This window comes from Caloenas nicobarica, chromosome 15 (genome assembly GCF_036013445.1).
Source record: "Caloenas nicobarica isolate bCalNic1 chromosome 15, bCalNic1.hap1, whole genome shotgun sequence".
NCBI classification, from domain to species: domain Eukaryota; kingdom Metazoa; phylum Chordata; class Aves; order Columbiformes; family Columbidae; genus Caloenas; species Caloenas nicobarica.
The window spans coordinates 2,282,163-2,306,504 of NC_088259.1; the positions used below are offsets into that span (position 1 = coordinate 2,282,163).

The 24,342-nt window shown below is 59.6% G+C and overlaps 1 protein-coding gene across 6 annotated transcripts in view; it reads right to left on the reverse strand.

Annotated features, from left to right (window-relative positions):
* The window catches only part of CHD6 (chromodomain helicase DNA binding protein 6), an 89,191-nt gene that overhangs the window by 22,772 nt on the left and 42,077 nt on the right, over positions 1-24,342 (reverse strand). For all 6 annotated transcript variants that reach the window (XM_065645983.1, XM_065645980.1, XM_065645982.1 and 3 more), the window contains 20 exons: positions 22,710-23,209; positions 18,529-18,667; positions 17,849-17,998; positions 15,565-15,630; positions 14,989-15,047; positions 14,539-14,656; positions 13,030-13,116; positions 12,629-12,763; positions 12,221-12,342; positions 11,399-11,642; positions 10,779-10,955; positions 9,015-9,158; positions 7,982-8,237; positions 7,315-7,525; positions 6,611-6,806; positions 5,943-6,107; positions 5,383-5,562; positions 4,054-4,164; positions 2,597-2,799; positions 2,034-2,233 (listed from right to left, as the gene is read on the reverse strand). In XM_065645983.1, coding sequence (XP_065502055.1) covers positions 2,034-2,233; positions 2,597-2,799; positions 4,054-4,164; positions 5,383-5,562; positions 5,943-6,107; positions 6,611-6,806; positions 7,315-7,525; positions 7,982-8,237; positions 9,015-9,158; positions 10,779-10,955; positions 11,399-11,642; positions 12,221-12,342; positions 12,629-12,763; positions 13,030-13,116; positions 14,539-14,656; positions 14,989-15,047; positions 15,565-15,630; positions 17,849-17,998; positions 18,529-18,667; positions 22,710-23,209 — 3,463 coding nt within the window. The remainder of the gene's footprint in view (positions 1-2,033; positions 2,234-2,596; positions 2,800-4,053; positions 4,165-5,382; positions 5,563-5,942; positions 6,108-6,610; positions 6,807-7,314; positions 7,526-7,981; positions 8,238-9,014; positions 9,159-10,778; positions 10,956-11,398; positions 11,643-12,220; positions 12,343-12,628; positions 12,764-13,029; positions 13,117-14,538; positions 14,657-14,988; positions 15,048-15,564; positions 15,631-17,848; positions 17,999-18,528; positions 18,668-22,709; positions 23,210-24,342) is intronic.

The following is a 24,342-nucleotide window of genomic DNA, read 5'->3' on the forward strand; positions in this document are numbered from 1 at the left end:
TAAAGCATTCCTGACCCTCCACTGACACCACGGCTTGTTCGTTACTTGGCATTATCTAAATGAAGCCCATTCGGATCAGCCAATTTTTTTCTATCTCTTGCGCTGCTCCCTACAGGGCTCTCGAGTCCAGTTCCAGCACCCCAGGCGGGGCTGTGTGACAAGCGCAGGAGGTGATGGTGCCGGAGTGTAGGAGGTGATCGGAGTATCACAGAATCACAGAATCACAGAATGTTAGGGATTGGAAGGGACCTCAAAAGATCATCTAGTCCAATCCCCCTGCCAGAGCAGGAAAACTTAGGTGAGGTTACACAGGAAGGCGTCCAGGCGGGTTTTGAATGTCTCCAGAGAAGGAGAATCCACAACCCCCCTGGGCAGCCTGTTCCAGTGTTCTGTCACCCTCACTGAGAAGAAGTAACATCAGGAAACCACTTGAAGGCCACACTGACCTCACACTGTGAACCAGTCGGACATTTCCAGACAGAAGAAATGGTGATGCTGGGTTTTAGGCACCAAGTAACAGGCAGTGCTCTTGGGCTCAGCAACAACACAACTCCAGACCAGCCTTCCCGGTGCTCCACCACCTTGAAACAGGATCCCCAGGTTTCAGCCTGTCTCCAGTGTCAAAAGCAGGCTGGAGCGTCCCAGCTTCCTCGGTACTCACCTTGTGCCACAGACCCACGTGCACAACAAGCAGCACCCAGACAGGGGCTCTGGCCACCCCAAGGGAGCATCGTGGCCTCCCCTGCTGGCCCTCTCAGCCCAACTCACCTGTCCTGGAGCCGCAGGACGCAGGCACTGTACTGTTTGGCAGCACAGAGTCCCCTGACACAGCATGAGCACTCACCATGTGTCCCAGGCCACAGCTGATCCAAGGAGCTGGCAATGGCTCTGTCTTTATACCATTAAAGACAAAAGCCACTGCAGCTGCATGATGCTGTTTGCATGGTGGGCTCTACGCTGTGCTGCTCCAGCCCCACGGGACGCTGCAGAGAGCAGCCGCGGCGCCGCAGGCAGGGGGGATCTGCAGTGCCTGCTGCAGGGAGAGCCAGCGGGACCGCAGGGCTGGGGACAGTGCTGGTGGCCCCTGCCTGAAGCTGAGCGTACCCTGGAAACCTCCGCCCAACAGCATGTGGATGCAACTGGACATGTGGTGTGACGCATGGACCTCACATACACGGACCTCACATACACTGGAAAATAAGCGCACGAGTCCTCTGAACAGCCAGACCTGAGACCAAGGGTCTTGCTAGAAGGAGTGAGAGAAGGCAGCACCACCCTAGTAGGACTCTGCATCGCAGAGGTCTCGGGATGACCCAGCGCTGCACCCCCACCCATCAGGGCAGGCACTGCAGACCAGTATGTCTGGGACAAAAACCACGATGAGGAGACACAAGCTGGTGACCCGGGGTGAGGTGGCTGCACAGGCAGCTTCCCGGTGCAGCCGCGGGTGCTGCATCTGGTGCCACAGCCGCCGTCACTGGGGCTGGGGCTGACAGCAGGCAGAGTCCCCGCACGATGAACCATGCCGTGTCCTGCGATGCCCTGAGAAACAGCCGGGCACGCCTGCGCTCTGAGTGGAGTAAGCACCCTCGCACCGATCACACTGAACATGTTCATTCGGTCACCAGCATCCCACCAGTGCCCTGTGCAGGGACACCCTGCCCGGCGACACTCTGGCAGTATTCGCAGGCCTGAGAAAAACTAGCAGTGCCCACGTGAGAGCAGGATGGCATCCCTGTGCCCACCACAAGGCGCTCTCTGCACCAGCCACGGCACTGGGAGCCAGGAAACAGCCTCCCCACCCAGCCAGCCCTGCCGGCTCTGAGGAGCAGTGTGGGGGTCCGTCCCATGGCAGCGGCTTTCTCTGTGCAGAGAGTCGCGGCGCTCAAGCACACCCAGTCGCTGGCTGTTGCAGTCAGCTCTGCTCTCACTGGCTGTTGCAGTCAGCTCTGCTCTGACTCCTGAGCCACGGTCCCACAGGCTGGCACAGCAGCAGCGGGTACAGGTGCAATGGCAGAGAGAACACGCAATACCTGAGTGATTCTGCAGAGCCTGGTTCTGGCCATCCTTGGTCGGCGTGATGAGATCCCAGATAAAACTCTTGATCTTCTCATCCCCCTTGTAGTGTTTGACGCAATAGACCAGCAAGGCCCGACAGATCATCTCCATGTCCTTCTCATTCAGGTGCCACTTGAACCGCCCGTGGGTCAGGATATCTTTCCAGCGTCCCCAGCTGGAACAGCAGGAACACAGACAGAATTAACACTCCTGTGCAAGTAGAGACCTCGCCAGTGCCTCCCTCCAGGAGCTCCCTGCTAGCTCCCCGGACAGGGATGTTCTGCCCCCACACTATGGGGGAGATGTTTGCCGAGGACTGAACAGGGTAGAAGCAGGAGCAGCCTCTGGAAGTGCCAACTGCCAGCTCAAGCTTTGAACTCTCCTTCCATCCCAAATGTTCACTCAGAGCCCAGGTCCCACAAGGGAGGTCACTGCTGCGAGGAGGAGGGACAGAAGGTGGCTGGGGCAGCCAGTGGCCTGTGTGTGCTGGGGCAGCTGGAGGCTGTGGCTGTGTTCTCTGGGAGGGGGCGAGACTCACCCGAATATGAGCAGGTTCTTCTCCACACGGAAGCACTCAGCCCGCAGGTACCGCCGTGTCTTCTCGTTGAAGCGCCGCGAGCGTGTGGGTCGCTCGTCCGAGTCACTGTCCAGCTCGGAGAACTCCATCAGCTCGTCCTCTTCGAAGGAGTTGTAGTGTTTGGTTTGCTTCCGCACCCGGGGCCTGTCGATGACCAGGCTCTCCTACAAGGGACAGAGAGGGGAATGCACTCAGGTATGGGTAGGAACACCAGAACCACCTGCCTTTCCTCAGGGCACAGCACGTCCTCTCCACCCTGCCATGCCACGCCTGGCTCACCAGCCCTGTGCCTGCTCATCACCTTCCCACTGGGATATCTGCTCCAAATTACCTGCGTGTGGATCTGCCTGCACACACAAGACAATTCCTGGCCAGCACAGAACCCAGCCTGAACCATGGCAGGCTGAAAATCAGGCCCTCTGGGTTCAAACTGCTGAGAACCAGCAGCTGATTCAGCTCTGAATCATTCTCCAGGCCCTCCCAGCGCTGCCTGCGCCCAGCGCGGTGCTGGAGGCAGTGGAATTTGTGTGTCATGGGGACAGGGGTGGGCTGGAACAGGAAAGACAACTTACACGAAGGCGCAGGAGGGAGCCATAAGAAATTAAACAGCATGTACCTGCCCCCTCTCCTTCCCCACACCCTGTCAAATGAATCCATGTCATCTAAGTTTGCCTGGATTTCAAGCATGTGGGACAGACACACACCCACCCCCTCCTCCCATTCTCCCTGCTGGAGCAGTGAGCTCTGCAGCGCTGCAGGGCCTCTCTCCTGGTGCTAACACCATCTCTACTGCGGTGCTGCCTTAGCTGGAGTTCCGGCAGGTGCCGGGGCCACACTGAAGCTGGCTGCAGCTCAATGGGGGAGCCCAGGAGCTCAAGGAGGGGCCCAGGCTGCAGCTGAGCCCAGGAGCTCAGCAGGGCCCGTACTGGGAGCGCTGTGCTGGCTGGAAGGCAGCACCTCTGGGCAGAAGAAATGTCTCTTTCTGGTGAACATGGCACTGCTGTGAGGGCTGTGAGGTGCTGTGCTGCTCCCCCACCTTTTTAGTGCTCCCAGACGAAGGCAGGTTGCAGGGATGTATGTTGAATGCTGTGGCTGTGGCACCGGGTTTGTCAGAGCACCGTTGTGTATGGGTGCTCTGGTTTGGGTCTCAGCTCTGTCCTAGGTTAGAGTGGGCTGGGGAAGGAGCTGGGAGCACAGCCTGAGCACCCTGAAATGCCAGGCAGACACAGCCCAGCGTGGGGCTAAAGCAATTGGGGCTGTAGCCAGCACCCACGGGTCAGTCTTCCCATGCAGTAATTCCTGGTGCCCAGCACACATCCCTTCGCGAGCCCAGCAGAAGCACACGGCTCCTGCCTGGAGACCACACCGCGTGGGGTCAGATCAGCTGTGGGGCACACAGGTCGCAAGCTGGATACTACCTTTTCGTTCTTGGCGTCTGTATCGAGCTCTGCTATCTTGGCCCACTTTTGCCAGAAGTTGGGGTCATCTAAGGAAATGTCAGTTCTGTTTCCTGATGCTACGAAGCTGGCCTGGGAGTGAAAGAAGAGGAGTGAACAGGGTGCAACCCACCATCCAGAGGCACTTTCACCCATGCAGAGATCCCCAACACATCTGTCTGCAGGGCACAGTCTCACTGCCATGGGGTTACATCCCATGTTGACATGTGCCAGAGGGCTTTTTGTAGGCCTAAGGGAGCTGAACCCCTCTCTTCTGTGGTCCTGCCTGCCCGTTGGACACAGAGCCTGGGCTGTGACACTGCAAGAGGAGGAGGAACACATGGCCCTTGGTGCCCCCAGCAGATACCAGCCCCGAGCACAGCACAGAGCTGGCCCTTCAGTTTCTCTCCTGCAGGGACGTCACGGCCCCTCGGTGCACAGCTGCACCCACAGCACCCAGCCTTGGGCATCGTGCAGGCTGGCAGCTGGTCCCATCAGCCCAGGGTCTCCCGCAGAGCCAGGTCCCATGGCAGCAGAAGAGTGAGGATGGAGGTAGAGATGGGCTGTGCTGTGGGAGAGCTGTGCTGAAGGTACCACAGCTCCTCCCCACACCACCAGCCCAGGTCTCCACCTGCATTTCTGCTCGCCAAAGCACCACACCGAGGCAGCACCGGTGTCTGGAAGGGCAGGGAAGGCGACATACCCTGAATCAAATAAACTCAGCCCATGCTCAGGACCGGATCTCACCCAGGCTTTGAACTCATCCATCTCCCCAAGGAGAAGACTGACCCTGCCCACACCAGCCCTGGGCAGAGCGTCTCGTTTTGGGCATGGCCAGCTGCCACAGCAAGGAGTCCTCAGCCCATGAGCAGAGCCAGCCCCCCACCCTGCAGTGCCCCGACTGCACAACGTGTTGGGGCACAACGCCAGCCGGTGACAGAGCACACCCTGGCACTGCCTGGCACCTGGACAATGGCCCCTGCTCTGCCTCTGCACCAGCCTGAGCCTCCCTCAAAGGCAGAGTGGAAGCTGCCAAGCTGAACCATCCTGGGCAGCCCCACATCATCCGCCCAGGCTGGGGTCCCCTCCTCGCTGCTCTGCTGACACCAGTGACACAGGAGATCCCACTGCTGCTGTGCCCCAGCAACATCTCGCTCCCGGTGCAGGACAGGTAGGAGAGCTGGGCCTCCATGCAGACGTGTCTCAACACACATGAAGAGCTCAGCCCACCACTGCTGCCCTGCGCACTCCCACTGTGTGCCCTGCCACCCCAGGGGAGCCCCCCTTCCCTCCCGATGGAGCGCAGCACACCTTGGCAAAGGTGGAGCCCTTCCCCTCAGACTGGATCGTGATGGTCTGTGTCCTGCGCTGGAGGATCTGATCAATGTCTTCCTCGCAGAACTTCGATCCTTCATCCTCCTCATCCATGAGAGCACCGTAGGCACCCTTCCGCAGCAGGTCCTCCACTTCCATCTTTGAGAGCTGCTGAACCTGCCCATAACACGGGGACATCACCAACCTGGCCAGCCGCCCTGGGCATGGCACAGCAGGAGAATGCTCTTCCCTTTGCCCCAGGAGCGAGGACAGAGATGCCCAAGCCAACTCTGACCTCCCACTGCTACAGCAAAGAGGTCACTTCAAAATGCTGCCTGAGGCACTGTCAGGAATTTCAGTTCATGTCACCCAGCCCTGTGGCAGTGCAGGGACAGCCTGCCAGGGCACAGAGCAGCAATGCAAGTGTGCGGGACCAGGCTCTCCATCCCCAGGAGCCTGCCCAGGTCTCTGCTCCGAGCTGGCACTGACTTGCAGGGGAAGGAGCAGAGCTCTCCTGCCAGGCTGCCCACCCAGCCCCACTCTGACAGCCAACCTACCCCGTTGGTGCTGCCCTTGCGGTTGATGTCCTGCAGCACAGCCTTATCCAGGCCCAGCTTCAGGCTGGCCTTGTCGAACATCTCCCGCTCGTAGGAGTTCCTGGTGATGAGGCGATAGACTTTCACCGCCTTGCTCTGCCCGATCCGGTGGCAGCGAGCTTGAGCCTGGGAGTGCAGAGGGCACCGCGTCAAGCACAGGGAGCCCAGCAGGACAGCGACGTGTGGCTTGTGGCACCTGCACCAGCACCCACCACGCACCCACCTGAGCACCCTCACCTGGTGCCCATGACCAAGCTGGTAGGGCTCTGGTTAGGGCTGGTTAGTGCCAGGTTTGTGAGGTGCTGGAGCAGGAATCGGAGACCCCTGCACCCCGAGCAAGGACACGAGGCTCAGGCTGGAGCCCTGGCTCTCTGCAGGTGGGGACACCCAACACTTCACCTGCACCAACACCAGGTATGGACAAGGCGTTGCCTGGTCTGTGGCCCACTCCTGCTTTTAGAGCCAGACCGTGATCTCCCCCAATGACATGCCCCCTCTGCCCACTCCTGCTGGGGCTCCCAGCACAGTACCCTGTGCCAGCACAGCCGGGTGCTGCTGCCCGTCCCTCCCCGGCTGGCATGGGGGACAGGGGCCATGCTGCAGCACCTCCCAGCAGCCCAGCCCGTTACCTGGAGGTCGTTCTGTGGGTTCCAGTCCGAATCAAAGATGATGCAGGTGTCAGCAGCGGTCAGGTTGATGCCCAGCCCGCCTGCCCGCGTGCACAAGAGAAAGACGAAGCGATCCGAGTCGGGCTTGCAGAAGCGGTCGATGGCAGCTTGGCGCAGGTTCCCGCGCACCCGCCCATCAATGCGCTCATAGGTGTACCTGCTCCGCGAGGGGAAGAGGCGAGAGCAGTATCACAGCAGGGCCTGAACTGGCTGCGGTTCACAAACCCCTTTGTGCCCCTTCCCCGCATTGTGTGTGGGGCAGCTGGGACTTACTGGCAGGACCTGCGCACAGGTGGAGGCTCAGGCCACAACAGCCTCTGTGCACTGTGGTTGTTCCCAAAACTCATTCCTCTTATGATAGCAAAATCATCACGACCTCACACATGGTGCGTGGATATGGGGCTCATGGGAACCAGGCCCAAGGGAAGGGCCTATTTCCATTTGGTCACTCCCAGGACTAGCCCTGGGCAGTGCAAAAAGGACAGGTCAGAGCTGCCCAGCTTTGGGGTCCCTGCGCCCACCAGCAGTAGCCTGGAACTCGAATCCTTTGGTACGGAGGCAGAGAATGGCCAAACCCCCACCCTGGGCTGTTCCCACTCTGTGTCTACAGCACGGGACACAGGAGATGTGGAAGAACTGTGGTGAATGCTGAAGCGTGTACTAACCGCCTCTGGATGAGATAGTCTTCCAGGATGTCGAGGCAGCGCACCATCTGGGAGAAGATGAGCACCTTGTGCCCACCAGCGATCAGCTTGGGAAGCAGTTTATCAATGAGCACCAGCTTCCCTGCCGCCTGGATCATTGCCTGCAGCTGGAAGTCCAGTGCCTCCGGGCTGTGTGTTTTACGGAAATCTTCCAGGATCTTCTCCTCCGCCCCTGTCAGGTGAGAAGGGACATGAGCTCTTGGCGAGGCTGTCAGTGCAGCCACCACATGAGGAACAGGACCCATGCAGTCAATCAGATCTAGGGAGGTTGGCTAGAGGTCCAGCAGCCCATCCACTCCTGTGACACTGCTGCTTCAGGGCTTGCACCAACCCTTGTCAAAACACAGCAGGCTGGGAGATGGTCTTGCACCAGAACACCCCAAACACAGCGAGCCTCGCAAGACCCTGAGGTGCCCACCAGCCAGCAGCACTTGCGGGGAGCTGGGCTGCCCATGAGGTCAACAAGGCAGGTCACTGCATTCCGTGCTGGGCCTGGATGCACAATCACACCAGCAGCAGGTGGCACAAGCCCCTGAGCTGGTTGCCAAGCCAGGTGAGCACTGCAGGCAGTGACCAGTGCATGTTGCACTGACACCATCCCCCCACACCTCCTGTGCACAGCCCTCACCATTGATCAGGTACGGGTGATTGCAGCACTTCCGCAGCTCCATCATGGTGTTGATGAGGTTGGGCATATTATGCTGGTTGGCACCCTTGGAGAGGAAGGAGAAGTTCTTCTCCAGGATGGCCCGGTAGTATTTCTTCTGGATATTGGTCAGCTCCACCTCAATGATGGTCTCCTGCTTGGGTGCCAGATTCTTCTCTACATCATCCTTCAGCCGTCGCAGCATCATGGGCTTCAGGATGGACTGCAGCTTCTTCACCTGCCAGAGCAAGCACACAGATTCAGTGCTTTCCCCATGTGGCAAGCACACAGTGACAACAGCAGAGGGACCTGCAATGCTAGAGCCTCCCCAGGCTGGAAATCGACAACAAATGACCCTGAAGCAGCTGCTCTGCTGACAGCGAGGACACCTTCAGGGTCTGGCTTCCTTGGGTGACCAGCCCTAGGCCATTAGCTTCACATTCTTCTGCTGCCAGCAGCCTTGGGTACATGAGTCTGCTCGGGAGGAGAACTGAGAGCTTTGGTAGCAGCTGAGGTGATCGTTGCTCCATATGCCCATCCCTGCTCCCTCAGAATGACCATCCTTGTGCAATCTCCACTTTCGCCAGACATTCAAATGGCAGTGAGACAGCTCAGGGGACTGAGCTGCTCTCCATGGCCCAGGCTCAAGGGCAACTTTGGAGGAGGGCTGCCCAGAGGAACCTGCCAGGGGCAACTGACACCTGGACTTACCGATCTCCTCCCTCCCCCTGCACTCCTGTTGGTCTCAGGGACAGTCCAGGTGGGATTGCTGGGGTGGCTGTGCTGCCCAGGCATGCAAGGGGCAGCAGGGAGCCAGGGGGAGCAGACCCCACCCTGGTGTAGGCTGGTCTCATCTCTCCAGAGCAGCGTTGGGGGCTCTGTCACAACTTTGCTTCTCCTGGCATGAGGAGTCCTATTCACTTCTATGAGACATGCGTCTGAGTGCGTGCCTGGCTTGGTGACCATCTGTCCCAGTTGCCTGTGCTACAGTCACCAGTGTCACTCTCCCAGGTACCTGCTCCTCTGTCTTCAGGTCTCCAAACTCCTCCAGGAAGGCCGTCTCCGAGGGGAACTGCTGTGGCTCCAGGAAATTCAGGAGGCTGAAGAGCTCCTCCACCGAGTTCTGCAGGGGGGTCCCTGTCAGCAGCACCTTATGCTCCTGTGTATACACAGAAAACAGGTTTGGGGCTCAGACCCACTGGCTGGGTCCAAGGGGTCCGAGAAGCGCAACGCTCCTTGTCCTCCAGCCTCAGGAGCGCTCCAGGTGGCCTGGGGACACACAGGCTCCCTGAAAGGCTCCCCTGGCCATGGTGCCAGCCCTGACCCAGCCACTGCCACGCACAATCTTGTGGCTCTCAGGACGTCCCCTGGACGTAGCCCAGTCCAGCTCTGTGCAGCAACAGACAAACCCGAGAACGCCGCCTGGCCCCAGGCCTCAGCCCTGCCCTGGCACAGGCCCTCAGGCCGTGCTGGCACCGGAGGCTGGCACAGCCCGAGCCCCCTGTGCCCAGGGGTGCGACATCTCTCCCCAGGGCTCGGGCAGAACAGGGGGAAACATGGCCCAGAGCCACGTGACAGCGAGGGACCTGCTGCTAGGGCCAGCGTGAGCAGCGTGCTCCAAAATCAGCAGGGCATGTATGACTGTGTCAAATGTGCACTGGGAACGAGGAGGAGCTTTTATTAGAGGTTCACCATATAGGTGAGACGGGAGTCCAGACAGGGGTCCAGACAACCCCCCAAGACCTGGGGGTGTGAGGAGCAATGACCCCTCAAGGACAATGCGCTCCCTTCCCACACTGACACCACAGGCTCTGGCTTCAGCCACCCCCGGGTGCTGCCTCCCAGGGTGCAGCAGCTGCTCTGTGCCAGCAGTGCCACAGGCCTGGGTGCTCGCTCACTGCTCAGGCTAATGCTCCTGACCAACCGAATGCAGGCAATGTCCCCAGAAGTCACAGCTATGAAAGAAGGGCAGTTGTAGGGTGGGAGGCTTCCGCAGGGTTTGTACAAAGGGAGGTGACGGTTGCGAACGGGAGCCAGCAGCAATCCTGCTTTGCCCCACACTGCTCACAACCCAGCAGGGTTCTCTCTGCACAAGAGAAACAGCAGGGTTTTTGGGAACTAGAGACATAAGACTAATAATTTTCAGAGGCCTCACCCAGCTACAGGTGAGTGTGGTGGAAACTGGGTAGGGCTGGGAGATCAAATAGGCCTAACGGCCCTTGGTCCAGCAAACAGCAATGCTGCCTTTCCCAGCGCTGGAAAGGAGCTGGACATCCAAACTCATTTTTCAGAGCAGCCCATTGATCCCTTTTTGACCACGCACAGTCCCGCACCCTCATCCCTGGCATGGACTGGTCCCACGTTTACAGAGGAGTAAGAAACCAGCCTGAACCCCACAGCCCTGCTCACCACAGGGCAGGAGGCACAGCACGGCCAGAGGATGCCGTGCACGGCCAGGCAGCGACTGCCCCCGTGTGCTGCAGCAGCCTAAGCTGCGCTGCACGGTCAGGAGTGTACATGGATGGGAAGGCATGGGAGGCTGTGGCCTGCTGTGGGTTATCATTCCCCTTCAGCAAAAAGGAGTTTGTGATGGCTGCAGGGCACCAGTGCCCCAGCCATCAAAGGGGGCCCCACCACCGGCACTGCTTCAGCGACTGATGGGTCCTGGATGGTTTACGCTTTGACAGGAGGTCTCAGCCCTGGCAGTGGCACCTGACCGCTAGGCACGGCCAGCTCTGGCCCCCCTGATCTCATGTTAACCCCGGCAGAACATGCTCACCAGGGCCATGAGCTTCAGCCCCTCCAGGAGTTTGCAGTTCCTGTTCTTCAGGCGATGAGCCTCATCAATGACCACACAGCGCCACTGGATCTTTTTCAGCTCCGGGCAGTCAGCAAGAATCATCTCGAAGGTGGTGATAACCACCTGGAACTTGAAGATCCCAGGGAGAGGGTTACCCTAGGAAGACACAAAACATATGCAGCGCTTGACTCGTGCAGGGCAGCAGGACACTGTCAGACATCCTGTCAGCACATCAGTGTTAGCATCTGGGTCCTAGCTGGGATCTCCCCATCTCCCTCAAGCAGTGGGCAGGTTCCTGCAGGCCTCCTTGCTGGCTGCAGGCTGTGTCTCTCCAAAGCAGACGCTGCTTCAGGGCAGACAAACAGGCCTGGATAAGAACCACAGCTGGGGCTCTGCTGCATTGTCCCCTTTCTGCATGAGCTGGGCCTGTTCTCCACTCACATACAGTGCACCCTGAGCCCATGCCAGCAAAGAGGTCTTAAAAGATCACTTTTCCCTCTCCAGGTGAACCACGAGCTCCACACGCAGCTCAGTGACTCCCAAGTAAAGGAAGCCAGGGCTGGGGGACACATCCCGGGAGTGTTGTGTGTGTCAGTCACCTGTGCGTCCCTGTACACCATCTCGTACTGCTGGATCATCTGCCGGCTGATCTGGCTGCCGTGGTACACGATGGCATTCATCTCTGTCCAGGTGCGGAACTCCCTCTCCCAGTTGGTGATGGTGGAGAGAGGTGCGATGATGAGGAAGGGGCCATGGATGCCCATCAGGAATATTTCTGAGAGGAAGGTGATTGACTGTATTGTCTTCCCCAGCCCCATCTCGTCAGCCAGGATGCAGTTCTTCCTGCAGAGATGGACAGAGGCACGTGAATGGGGCTCTCGGGGGCAGGAAACACCCTGTTGCCAGCTGCTTGATGGGATGTCAGGCACATCACCTCCACCCACACCTCTCCGACTCTGCAGCATGGAGGAACGTTGGTACAGTGGCCCAAACCAGTCTGGGTAAGCCAGACCATCCAACTTCTTGCAAGATGATGGACTCTCTATGAATGATGCTGTCCTTTGGGCACACACTAGCCAGTAAGAGATGTGTCTGACGGCCTGCTGCAGCTGAGAACATGCAGATTCCTGCACTCCTGCCACAGGAATGGGTCACCAGTAGCCTGGCCAATACCATAGCTAAGCCCCACTATCTCCAAGACTCATCAGCATTTACCAGGGAGAAACATTCCTAAAGACTCAGTTGCAAAGCTAAAACAAACACAGTTTTTCTGGCAGCTGCCTGCCAGCTCCTGCACTGGAAGGTCTCAGCAGCTGCTCTGTCAGGCCCACTTGCCAGCTCTGCTCCCCCAGCACTGCTGCTCCTGTGACTGCACACACTAGGACTCCTCGTGGGAGCACAGGGCTCCAGCCCCTCCTCACCTGTTATACCAGTTGAAGAGCAGCCAGTTCATTCCCTCCAGCTGATACTCCCGCAGTTGGTTGCTGTTCTTATACTCCCGGGACTTCTCCAGTTTCTGCCAGGAGTCAGATGCTGGGCGCTCCTAAGAGGAGAGAGCAGGAGCAAGGTCCGTGGAAGGGAAGAGGCTGATGCTCAGCGAGGGCAGACCCTGCTTCTGGGGCTGCGCATCGGGACAACACTTCACAACAGTCACTGACAGCTGATTCACAGCAAGGTCTGGGCCACCAGATCCCACCCTCAGGTCCTGCTAACTAACCCATCCAGAGGGGAGGATATGGGGCTTGCACTGCAGCAGTGGGGACAAGAAGGTCCCTGCCTGCCCAGGGCAGCGAGCTGCCAGCCGGGTACGTTACCTCTGGGTACGTTACCATGTGCTTGATTTCTGGAGGGATTTGGAGGGCTTCAAACTCTTTAATCTTCCCTGGGTCGACATCCTCCTCCAGCTCCCAGGTGCTCTCCTCGTAGGGCAGTGAGCACCACTTCACCAGGTAGTGAGTCACCTCCTGCAGCGTGGAGAGAGGCTGGGGGTCAGCGCAGGGCTCCAGCCGCTCAGCCTCCGCATCTGGGCACAGGCTGCGACCGAGATCCAGCCACAGGGACGGCCAGCGGCCCTCCATTTACCCCTGTGCTAAGGGGTCCCCGGGGATGTGCATGGCTGGGAAGGCCTCAGGGTGCTCAGAGATGACACGCGATGCACGTCGTGGGTCTGGGCCTCCTGCCCAGCCTCTTTCCTCCCTCCATAGACCAAGCAAGCGATGCAGCCACGTACCTCCCCGGTGTCAGGGTCCTTCGTGTGAGCCACCTCCAGAATTCGATCTACCTCCACATAGTCTGGGTTGAACAAATCCTCATCAGGCTGCGATAGCAAAGAGTAAAAAGAGAGGTAAGTTCAAGGTGATTCCAGGGTTAACCAGATGGCAAGCATGAGTAAACAGCTGCAGGACACCTGTCCCCAGGACGCTGCTCGCTGTGCAGAGCACGCCAAGTGCCCTGGGCACAGGTACGTGACATCTGTCTCTGGGCAAGGAGGACGCAGGAGCCCTGCAGAATGCAAAGCTCTTGCTTTAGAGCAGCTGCGGGCTCCATGCTGCCCTTGCTGGGAGGCAGGAACGTCCTCTGCAGCCCATCTGGCCCCAAGGTACAAAGCCCTGAGCTGCATGCTCCAGCTTACATGCAGCACCCAGAGCTGTAACTGCCACAGCACAGAGCCGCACACAGCACCCGCTGAACTCCTCTGCGAGGGATGACACTGTGTTCTCTGTTTCTGCCTCTCTCTCTGCCCACCTTCAGCTTGGATGCCACCAGCAGCAACTGCTCCTGAGGCTCATCTTCCTGCCAGGAATCCCTGGGGAGCAGCAGGCTCTAGACTAACAGTTGTCCTCGAGAGACACATTGTCTAGGGCTTGGGCAGGAGAAAAAACAGGATTCTATGTTCACAGCTCCTCAAGTCCCAGTTAGTCACAGGAAAAAGCATTTGCTCCTTGCTAAATTGTTAGTGGTACAGTGTGTTCCAACACATGCTTTTTTCTCTGCATCCTGGGAACGACCCCAAACAGACTCAGGAGTCAGAAATGTGTCACACAGCCCCAGCATTCCAACTACATTCATGGATAAATTTTCATAGCCTACTGGCCTGATTTATACTTGTAAGGGGCAGTTTGAGGAGATCCAACAACTATCTCCAAAGCAGCAAGATAAATTATAGAACACCTTTCATATTAAACAAGATTAATCTGCTTACGGAGCAGAACAGGCAGGAGCTGCCCTAAGCCCAAGTATTTATAGCTCACTCTCTCCCACAGCATCTCTGCTCCACCATGAAAGCACTTCCAGCACTGCACGCTGCCCTCCCTCCCACTGAGCAGCGCTTCCAGGGTTGGCAGTGCCTTGCAAGTGACATTTGTCACCCTGCCCATACCTCTGCCAGTGACACTGCGGGTGTTGAGGGCACTGTCACGGCCCCTTGGCTCCAGCACCCCCACCCGCTCACCCTCCTCTGCTGTGCCCCGGTTCAAACCAGCCTGGAAGCTCAGGGTGCCAGGCTGCTGCCCGGGCACTGTGGTGGTGCCAGCGACAGGGCACGGGCAGGGATCTGGGCAGCACCCTGACATCGCTGAGCTACGGCACAGTGCACCCTGCCTGCCCATCCCCAGCCTGGAATTTCAGCACTGGGCAGGGAGGTGCCAGAGGCAGCGTGCAGCTCTTGGCCTGCTCAGCCCCACACTGGGCCCCAGAGGGCTGGGCTTGGGCGCAGCTGGTTGTCATGCTCAGCTCTCACCTCTGTAAAAATATGCTTCATCTGAGCCTGCTTGTTCCGGAAGCGCTTTATCTTCTGGGAGATCCTGGGGTCTTTCTCCAGCTCCTCCAGAGTTGCCCACTTACAGTGGAGGTAGGAGCTGTGGAGGAAAAAAAAAAAATCAACGAAACACGACCAAAGAGGCCTTTGGACCCAATCCCATCCACCACGCAGACCAGCAGGGAGCTCGCAGCAACCTGGAGAACACCCAGCCTGCGCCTCGCCACGTGCAACCCCAAACTGGGGGAAGCCGTGGCCCAGGTACCAGCCAAGACTGAGCTCTGGGGCTGCAGCAGCTTTCCTGCTTCCCACTGCCAGGGCTGCCTCAGGAGGACAGGGGCAGCGAGACGGGGAGATGGGAGCACACAGCCCTCGCTCCTGCATGCACAGGGCCCTCTGCCGCGGCACAGAGCAGCACAACACTGCACGTACAAGTTCCTGTACTTGACGTAGAACTCCTCCATCTCAAACGCCAGGCCTCCGGGATGAGCCTGCAACCAAGGGAAGGAGAGTTAGTGACAGTCAGAGCCTGTGCAGAACCATGGGGGCATCCTCTGTGGCCTGGGGACAGACAGTGTCCCCTGCCCGGCCATGGGCTGAGCCCCACAGCCAGGGAGGGTGGCCAGCCACCCAGCGCTGCTGGCACTGCTGGCTCCGCAGGCTCAGTGGCCCCAGGGAACATGGTGTGAGACCACCCTTACACAAGGGGGACTCAAACACCTCCTGGGCATCAGGCTCATCTCCAGGGGCTTTCTGGTGCCCACGGCAGGAGAGGCACCACTTTGATCCGCGACTCAGAATGGTGCCGGTCTGGGCACACCACAGCAGCACCCCGCGATGAGCGAGTGCAAGTAACAGCACAGCAGCACCCCGCGATGAGCGAGTGCAAGTAACAGCACAGCAGCACCAACGCTGCTACGTCTCATGTGTCTGCTGCACAAAGCAGCCAGGTCCCATCTCCTCCCTCTGCCCAGGGACTTCCAACCCCACTGAACCTCTGCCACTCACCTCCTTCTGCACCATCCTGGAGGCAAGGATCTTCTCAATGATATTGGCATCATCCTCAGGAGGCTCCTGGGAACAGGAGAGCACAGTGCTGTTTCACCGGCTCATGGTGTGGCTTGGCTCTGGCACTCTCCAGCACAGAACAGCACGGGCTCCTCTCCCAGCCCACAAGCCAGCGGAGCCGGCACTGCAGGAGCGGTGACAGCTCATGCAGTGCTCATTTCCCCTCACCTGGGCATCCACCCTGGCGCTACTGGGCTCCAGCCTGACCCTGGCCACAAAGGCTTGTGTGAGCACGGCCGGGGCACAGCGCTGCCATCGCAGCCGCATCCAGCGCTCCGTGGCTGGGAGCTCCCATGCTGACCCGCAGTCCAGCCGGCTCACACAGGCCTGTGGCTCAGCGCTGGCTGCCAGAGGAGCCCTGCGCTGCCCCAGAGAGCTGCTGAGGAACATGGCCAGGATCCAGCAGGGAAGCCTGCAAGTCCAAGCCATGGGGCAGCAGCCCTGAGGCCTCAGCACACCCACCTTGCCCTGCCAGGTCAGTCCTGACCTGGGAGCAGCCACGGCCAGGCCAAGCTGCTGGCAGGAGCCCAGAGCAGCCGCCAAGCAGAGCCCTGCTGCCATCAGACACCAGCCTTTGTAACTCATCTGGAGCAGGACAAACTGAGGTGGCAGTCCAGGACAAGAGGAGAGCAGGGCGGCAGCATGGACACATGCCGAAGCCAACCCATCCCCACCTGCTGCTTGGAAAATCTCCCTTGGTCACACACAGCCAGAGCCCCGCTGGGACACGGCCCCGCGCAGCAGCTGGGGCAGCACCGGCAGCTCCTCCCGGGTGTGCGGCAGCCCCTGGCCAGGCGGGGGGAACAGGCCAGGTCCCGTTTACTGACTTAACAACAGAGCTGACTGACACCCACACCAAAGCCTTGTGAAGAGGGGACTAGAGAGGGACATGGGAACACTATGAAAACAATTAGTGACCATTATTAGTATTTGGCAGCTTTGTTAGAAACCAAAGGGAGGGAATGAGCTGCAGGATCCAACACACTGACCAGCAGGAAGGAGCTGCCAGCACCCACCACGAGCCAGTGCTGAACCAGCGGGCGAAGGCAGCAGGGCAGCAAGACCTGACCTGCAGTGACACCAGCTGGTCCTTGCCACACTGTCCAGAGCCCTGCCACATTGTCTAGAGCTTTGCCATGCTGCCCAGAGCTCTGCCACGCTGCCCAGAGCCCTCCCACGCTGCCCAGAGCCCTGCCACACTGTCCAGAGTCCTGCCACGCTGCCCAGGGCTCTGCCACACTGCCCAGAGCCCTGCCACGCTGCCCAGGGCTCTGCCACGCTGTCCAGAGTCCTGCCACGCTGCCCAGGGCTCTGCCACGCTGCCCAGAGCCCTGCCATGCTGCCCAGGGCTCTGCCACGCTGTCCAGAGTCCTGCCACGCTGCCCAGGGCTCTGCCACACTGCCCAGAGCCCTGCCACGCTGCCCAGGGCTCTGCCACGCTGTCCAGAGTCCTGCCACGCTGCCCAGGGCTCTGTCACACTGCCCAGAGCCCTGCCACACTGTCCAGAGTCCTGCCACGCTGCCCAGGGCTCTGCCACACTGCCCAGAGCCCTGCCACGCTGCCCAGAGCCCTGCCACACTGCCCAGAGTCCTGCCACGCTGCCCAGGGCTCTGCCACACTGCCCAGAGCCCTGCCACGCTGCCCAGGGCTCTGCCACGCTGTCCAGAGTCCTGCCACGCTGCCCAGGGCTCTGCCACACTGCCCAGAGCCCTGTCACACTGTCCATAGTCCTGCCACGCTGCCCAGGGCTCTGCCACACTGTCCAGTACGTCAGCTTGGCTGGCAGGTGTCAGGCTGAGCATCTCTACACTTTGAGGCACTGATGGAGAGCAGCAGTGTGGGCAGAAAATGATGACGTGGTACCTACAAAACCCTTGGCTGGCAGAGCCAAAATAATAGACCAACCTCATGGACAGCAGCTACAGAGACAGGAGCCAAAGGTGGGCATGGGCAATGGTGGGTCATGCCTTCAGGGACGTGTCCAGCTACCTGGCATGTTCCAGAGGCCTTAGTCTCCAAGCAGGTGGGAGACAACTGGACCTGCAGACCTCTTGCCCATCCCTTTGTGCACTCACAGTCCCTGCACAGCCTCCCAGACAGGCACACTCTCACCCCATCCTTGTGCTGGGATCCCCCACTTTCTTGAACCTCAGCACTGACACCCTCGGGACGCTCTGTGTGGGGCAGGCGGCCCTGTCACCCCAGTCCCACATCCAGCCCTACCTCTGCCTGCCATGCCAGAGTAGAGGCGGAGAGCGCAGAGGTTCGCCCAGCTCCCAGCACGGCTATTGTCTCGCCATCATCATCCACCACCTTGAAATCCAGGTCCTCGTTGTATTTCCTCCTCTTCACTTGCCGTCCTGAGCGGCGTTTCTGGGTATGGGATGAAAAAGGCAGTGATGGGGGGGTGGGCAGACCAAGTACCTCCTCCTTGCTTGAGCAGAGGAGAGAAAGCCCCAGGGCTGCCTGATCTCCAGCCCAACCCCTGCCACAGTGGGATGGAGGTGGTGGGAAGAACAGCAGCCCTTGGGGGCAAACTGATGTCTCCAACACACATGATCCACACAGCTCCATCAGCCCCTGAGCCCCAAGGCAGAGGAGCCCTGCAGAGACACGTGCAGCTCCCCAGCCCTGCAGGGCTGACCTGCCTCTCTGTGCTGTGGAGGCAAAGAGCAGCTGCCCGGAGCCATGGAGGAGAGGGAAACTCCAGGCTGAGGGACATGCAGCACCCAGGGCAGCAGCGTGCACCCAACCCAGGGCCACCAGCTGCCTTTAAGCAGTGTGGCTGGTAGATCTCTGGGTCCGGGGTCTACCAGCCATGCTGCTGAAAGTGCTCTCTGATTGCTGCACCCCAGGACCTAGATCTTCCCCCACTCAGAGACAGCCAAGGCCTTCGGACATACCTGGCTGTCGGCCGACTCTGCAGACTCCTCTGGGCTCTGCACGGATGGGCTCAGGAGATCCTGATCCAAATCCAAACTGTCCACTGGTATCTCATTTTTCCTCTTCCCTTTCTTCTTCTTCTCCACAGGGGTGTCCTTGCTGCCAAGACAGACTGACAGTTAGATCTTGTCCTAGGGATCCCGAGGGACAGCCAGCAGGCACCCATACAGGGCTCTGCTCGCATCGGATCACCCATAGGCAGCTCAAGGCTCCTGGGGCACCCTCAGCATTGGGGATCCCCAATCAGTGATGCTCATTCATCACCCTCAAGTATTTCTCCATCCAGTTCCAGTACACTGGGACGAAAGTGTCCACCTGCCCATCTCTGGTGTGGGGCAGGAAGGGGCTGGGGGCTCCCCACAGCCAAGGGAACAGCCCCACAGGGCTACATGAGATGGGGTCCAGCTCATGGCCAGCTCCTTCGGCATGGGGAGCCCAGATGTGTGAGGTCAGGACGCTCTGGATAGCGTCTCAGGCGATGAGGAACCAGGCCAGCTTCTCCCCTCCAGGCAGGGCTGCCCCTTCTGCGACCATGAAATCTCTAGAGCAAAGGCAGGTCCTGCACAGAGCACGGCAGCCTCTGCCCCACCTGGAGACCGAGAAAGGGACCCATGTCCAGCGCGGGTGCAAAAAGGTTCTCCCCACCAGCAACCCCAGCAGGCCAGGGCAACAAGGCACTCACAGACACATCCTGCTCCAACGAAATCAGGGATACAGTTCAGCAGCTCCAGGAGCAACCTGTGTCCTGGCACCCTCAAGACAAACCTTCTAGCCCAGTTTGAGAAGGACGGGCCATCCTGCCAGCAACCTCCCAAGTGTGCTGCCCAGCCCTGCCAGACCTTACAGCAGTGTTAAGGCAGAAGCTGCTCCAGTTCGTGGTTTGTCTTCCCTGACCCACAGCACCGAGTCCCCTCCCGGGACGGCAGCTGAGCAGCCACTGGCTTGTGCCTTCAGCCGGAGGGAGTTAAGGCCCATGATCACTATGAACATGGGGAGGATGCGGGTCCCAGAGTCCCACCGGTGCAATGGCCACCACGTTGGTCACCACCACCTCCTAGGGCTGGCCAGGAGGCTCCGTCCCACCAGGCAACTGCCCTCCATGCTCCAGTCACAGAGGGGATTTGGGCCCTGCTCCCTGTGCATTCCCTTCCTGTGAATATAAAACATGCAGACGCAGTCATCCCCGTGGCACGCTCTGGGGGCAGGGCCACCTGTCCTGCCGTGGCACCCAGCACAACCTGCCCACGCAAGGGAAAGTGCCCAGGAAGCACCAGCGTAAAACAACCTCTCTCAATGTGCCCGTCCACCCTCACTTTCTGCAGGGAACACAGTTAAGGGAAAGATCTCAAAGAGCTGGTGCCTGTCCCCAGGCTGAGCAATGTCCCCTTCCTCACTCATGGTCCCACCATCTGTCCCCTCCACAGCCCAAACCGGCACAGTGGCAGAGGAACTGTTTCTTACAAAGCTGTGTCGAGGTTTTACCCACATCACATGAGAAAAATCACTGCTCGCCTGGGGCCAGCAAAAAACAAGCAGTTAAAAATCCGCTGTTCAGGCCAAAAACGCCCTGGCCATGCACTCACACTTCAATTAGAGGCCCTGAAAATGCACTGCGAGCATTGCTGCCACCCGAGCAATAACTCCCGAGATATTGATTTGTAAGTCACAATTAACAACTGCTTCATTCATGAACCAGTAGCTGGCTATTATTAGAAATAATTTAGAAGAAATTATGCCACCATTATCTGCCACTTAGAGGACTCCCTGCAATCATTCCACTCGCACTGAGGCTTCCCCTGCCTGCCGCTCGCCTCTCCCTCTCTGCGCTGCCAGGCCCAGCCGGCGGGCACAAGGGGACACACGGCCCCTGTCCCTGCAGAGCTGCCACCTTGACACCCACGGGTGCCTCCGCCCCGCAGCCGTTCCTCCTGTGGGTGGTTTGCTGGTGGCTGACCCAGAGCCGAGGCAACAGGCCCACAAGAGGCTCGCAGAGCAGCTGCGGAGGGGGAAGCTGCAAGGAGGACCCACGGGCTGGACTTTCCAAGCAGCAGGGTGGACCTGATCCTCCTGGAAGGTGGGGGTGAGCAGGACGAAGCTCCACAGGCCCAGGCTCCACTGGGACGGGGCATCAGGAAAGCACAGAGCTCTGTGGCACCCCCAGACTCCCACATCTGGCTGCATGATATGTTATGGAGTTATATTAATCGGCCCCCAGCACAGCAAGTGGATCCCCCCTCAGCCCCCTCCTGGTACTCCCAAACCCCGCCGTGCCTTTTCAGGAGGGACCAGGGTGCCCAGCTCTGCAGCTGGGGTTACACTGCCACTAGCCCCACGTCCAGCAGCAGGACCTGCCCACCAGCTCCCTACGGCAGGTCACACTGTCACCGGCTGCTTTAGCACCCTGTGCAGGCACCGCTGGCAGCCCAGGGACCTGCCAGGTGGCAACAAGCTCCTGGACTAGAGCCTTGAGTGCCTCCAGGAGCCCAGGCCTCCATGGTCTTCTCCTCCCCAGGCTTCCCCTGATTTGGTCTGGTCCCAAAGGTCCCACCGTGGGAGTGGACTTCTGCATATGGCAGTTTCTTACTGGTGGAGCAGAGGTGGCATTAGGAAAAGCTGCTAGCTGCGTCCCTCACCCCAGGATCCTCCTTGGCGCTCAATGCTGCCTTTACCCCGGCTTCGCCCTTCCCTTCCTTGCTTGCAGCCCCTCTCCTTCCCTCCCCAGGCCAGGCCTCCTCGGGGCCTTGAGAGCCCTTCCCTTGCCCTCCCGGCACTGTCCGCTGATCTGTCCATCCCAATCTGCTCCGGCTCACTGGCCCACGACTGCTCACGGTTCCCTCACGTGCAGACTGAAGGGACACCAGAAGTGACAGCGCTGCACAGCCCAGGGACCCGCTGGGGACACGGCACCCAGCTCTTGCCCTACAGAGCTCCGTGCCATCCTGGCGTGGGAGTGATGCTGCCCCATACCTTCCCTTCCCCACAGTGTCTCTTCCCCACCAGCCCACACCAATGGCGCTACCAGCCCCCCTGGCGCCAGCTCCACACCTGCTGTCAGCGAGCTCCGAAGGAGCCGGGCTGTGGAAGACCCCGGGCTTGATCCTTGTCCTGCACACGTGTCCTGCGGGCAGGCATGACGAGAGTGAGGTGGGCAGATCCCACTGACCCTGGGACACCCATTCTGGTGACCATTTCCAGGAAAGTGCCCTCCAGAAGTCTGGCAAACTGGTGTTTTCCAAGAAAGAGAGGTTATGCTGAAAAATTCCCAGCTGGCTCCTACACTAATCCCATTTACAGCAGAAATATATTCACCCTATGGATTATTCACAGTACAGGAGGAGGGTTCAGCTCAAATCGATAGGCCTGCTTTGCACAGGCCTCTCCAAAAACACTTATTCTCACCAGTCCACAACAGTAAACCAAATGACGCTGGTGCTGCTGAGACCTGCTCTGCTAACTGCACTCATTCCCAATTAAAAAGCAACCAGAGCTAAGAAATGAGAGCTTCTGTCCTATCAGCCTGTTTATTAAAAGGATGAGGAATTACCACAGGCAGTGGCACTGGGCTGTGCAGTACAAGGGAGTCCTCGGGCCTCCCCCTGCTCCCAACCTCGTCTGCCAGCACAGCTCCGCAACCGCAAGGGAAGGACAGGTCCTGCCGGCCAGGATGGGGAGAGGAGACGGGATGAGCTCCACCATCCGCCAAAGCTGAGCCGAGGGAAGGCCAGGCTGCCGGACCCCGGGCATGCGGGGACCCTCGCTTGCACAGACAGCCCGGGGTCAGGTTCGGCTCACATACCCGCTGCCTGTACCCCAAAACAGGCAAGACAGGCACCGTGCACCTCGCTGGCCTGGTGAGACGCCTCCCTACGGTCCCTCTGCCCCCCAGGACACTCGGCACAAGGGCCAGGCCAAGGAGGGGCCAAGACTCTTTGGTCTCTTCTGGATCTGGGGTCTCAAGGGCCTCATCCCCCAAAAGGGCACCCACGTGTCCTGTCTCTGCATGGCCGGAGAGTTCATCCTGGCCTCCTGACCGCCACGTCCAGCCCGCCCACCTGCAATGTGGTGGCCCAGCGCAGCTCTCTCAGCCGAAGCTTCTGCAACCCCACACCGGGGACAGAGACAAGGTCACACCACCACGCACCTGCTCTTCCTGGATCTTGCTCTGGGGGCAGGCTCAGAGCCGCTCTTCTTGTCTTTAGGCTCCTTGGGGACTTTGGGTTCCCGAGGTTTCCGGGGCTTCTTGGCCACCTCCCTCTGCTTGGGCTCCTTCGGCTTCTTGGGCTCCTTGGCCTTTTTAGGCTCTTTTGGTTCTTTAGGCTCTCTCCTCCTCTTTGGTTTCACCTCCACAGATGCTTTTTCTCCCCCTTCCTGCTCTCCCAGATCCTTTTTCTTCCGTTTCTTCTTCACCCCTGTGCCCCCACCCCCACTGTCCTGCATCCCGTTCTGGGTGCTCGTCCGCTTCTGAGGAGCCTCGTCAGGCTCCTCCTCTGGGCACTGGCACTGGCCACCCGTGTCCATGGCTGTCACCGTCACCTGGCTGGGCACCTCGTCCTGCTCCTCGCTGCTGGCAAAGGGGTCCTGTGCCTCACACTCCCAGGCATCCGACATCGAGGAGCAGCTCAGCGCTTTGAAGTTTGGCAGCTGCAGAGAGAACAGAAAGGTGGCGTGTGAAGCAAATGCCACATATAGAAATAGCAAGTGCTTTAGGGGGACCTGCAGCCCCAGACAGGCTCCAATCACCTGGGTGCAGCGCGAGCAATATCCCTCAACATACGGGGTACTATGGTTAATGGCCACCACACGCAGAGGCAGCTCACAGAGGAGGACACCTCTTCCCTGCCCGACAGAGGCTCACAGGCTGGAGAGGCCTTTCGGTTCCCCCCCAGCCCACGCAGGTCCAGCGCAGGGCGGCTGGCCCCTCTGCTGTGCCTCCCGGCACAGTCCTGCCTCTGATCGTACCCCTACACCCCACCTGCTGAGCCCCATAGCGACCCACGCGCCCAGGCCACCTCCTGCCCATTGCCCGGAGCCAGGGATTGTCCCAGCAGGGCATGAGAGGGCATTAAGGATGCCTTGCGGCCTCTGCAACAAGAAACAGGCCCCCAGGTCCATTCGAGGGGGTTAGACCTGCACCTTTCCTGGGAGCTGCTGGGTGCTCGGGAGCCAGAGCTGCTCATCCTGCTCCAGCTCTCCCTTCAGTTCCTACAAACTTTCCAGTGCTGGACACCGACAGGAATTCAGCTGCCTCTTGGCGTGCTCTGCCATGGCAGCCCAACCAGAAAACTGCCTGAAAAGGCCCAGATGTGCTCCAGCAGTAGCAGGAGTGTCTGCGATCAGGAGCCCAGGACTGTCAGCAGCGATCCCGGCTCCTCGGGAGCAGCCCGGCCTGGTGGGGCAGCCAGGGGACAGCCCAGGAAGGGAGCCGTGGGTGAGGGTTCACAGCAGGGATCAGAAACATCCCTTTCAGTAGTGCCAGAGGGGCAGAGAGCAAGGGATGTACAAAGGGCCGGGCAGAAGCGTAGCTGTGCACAAGGATGGGGAAAGTAACATGTCAGGCTCCACCTCAGCTGCTGTGCAGCGAGTTCCCATCCCCAGCGCCCTGGCACAGGCAGCGCCTGGCCCTGCCTGCACGCTCAGCCAGCCCATGGCTCCCTCCGCGCTCTGCCTGCGACTGGGGGATGGCCAGCACCCATCCCTGGGGTACGGCTGAGCCTGTCGCTGCGGGGTGCCCGGGCAGGTCCCTGCGCTCTGCCCTGGCAGCACCAGCACGGAGC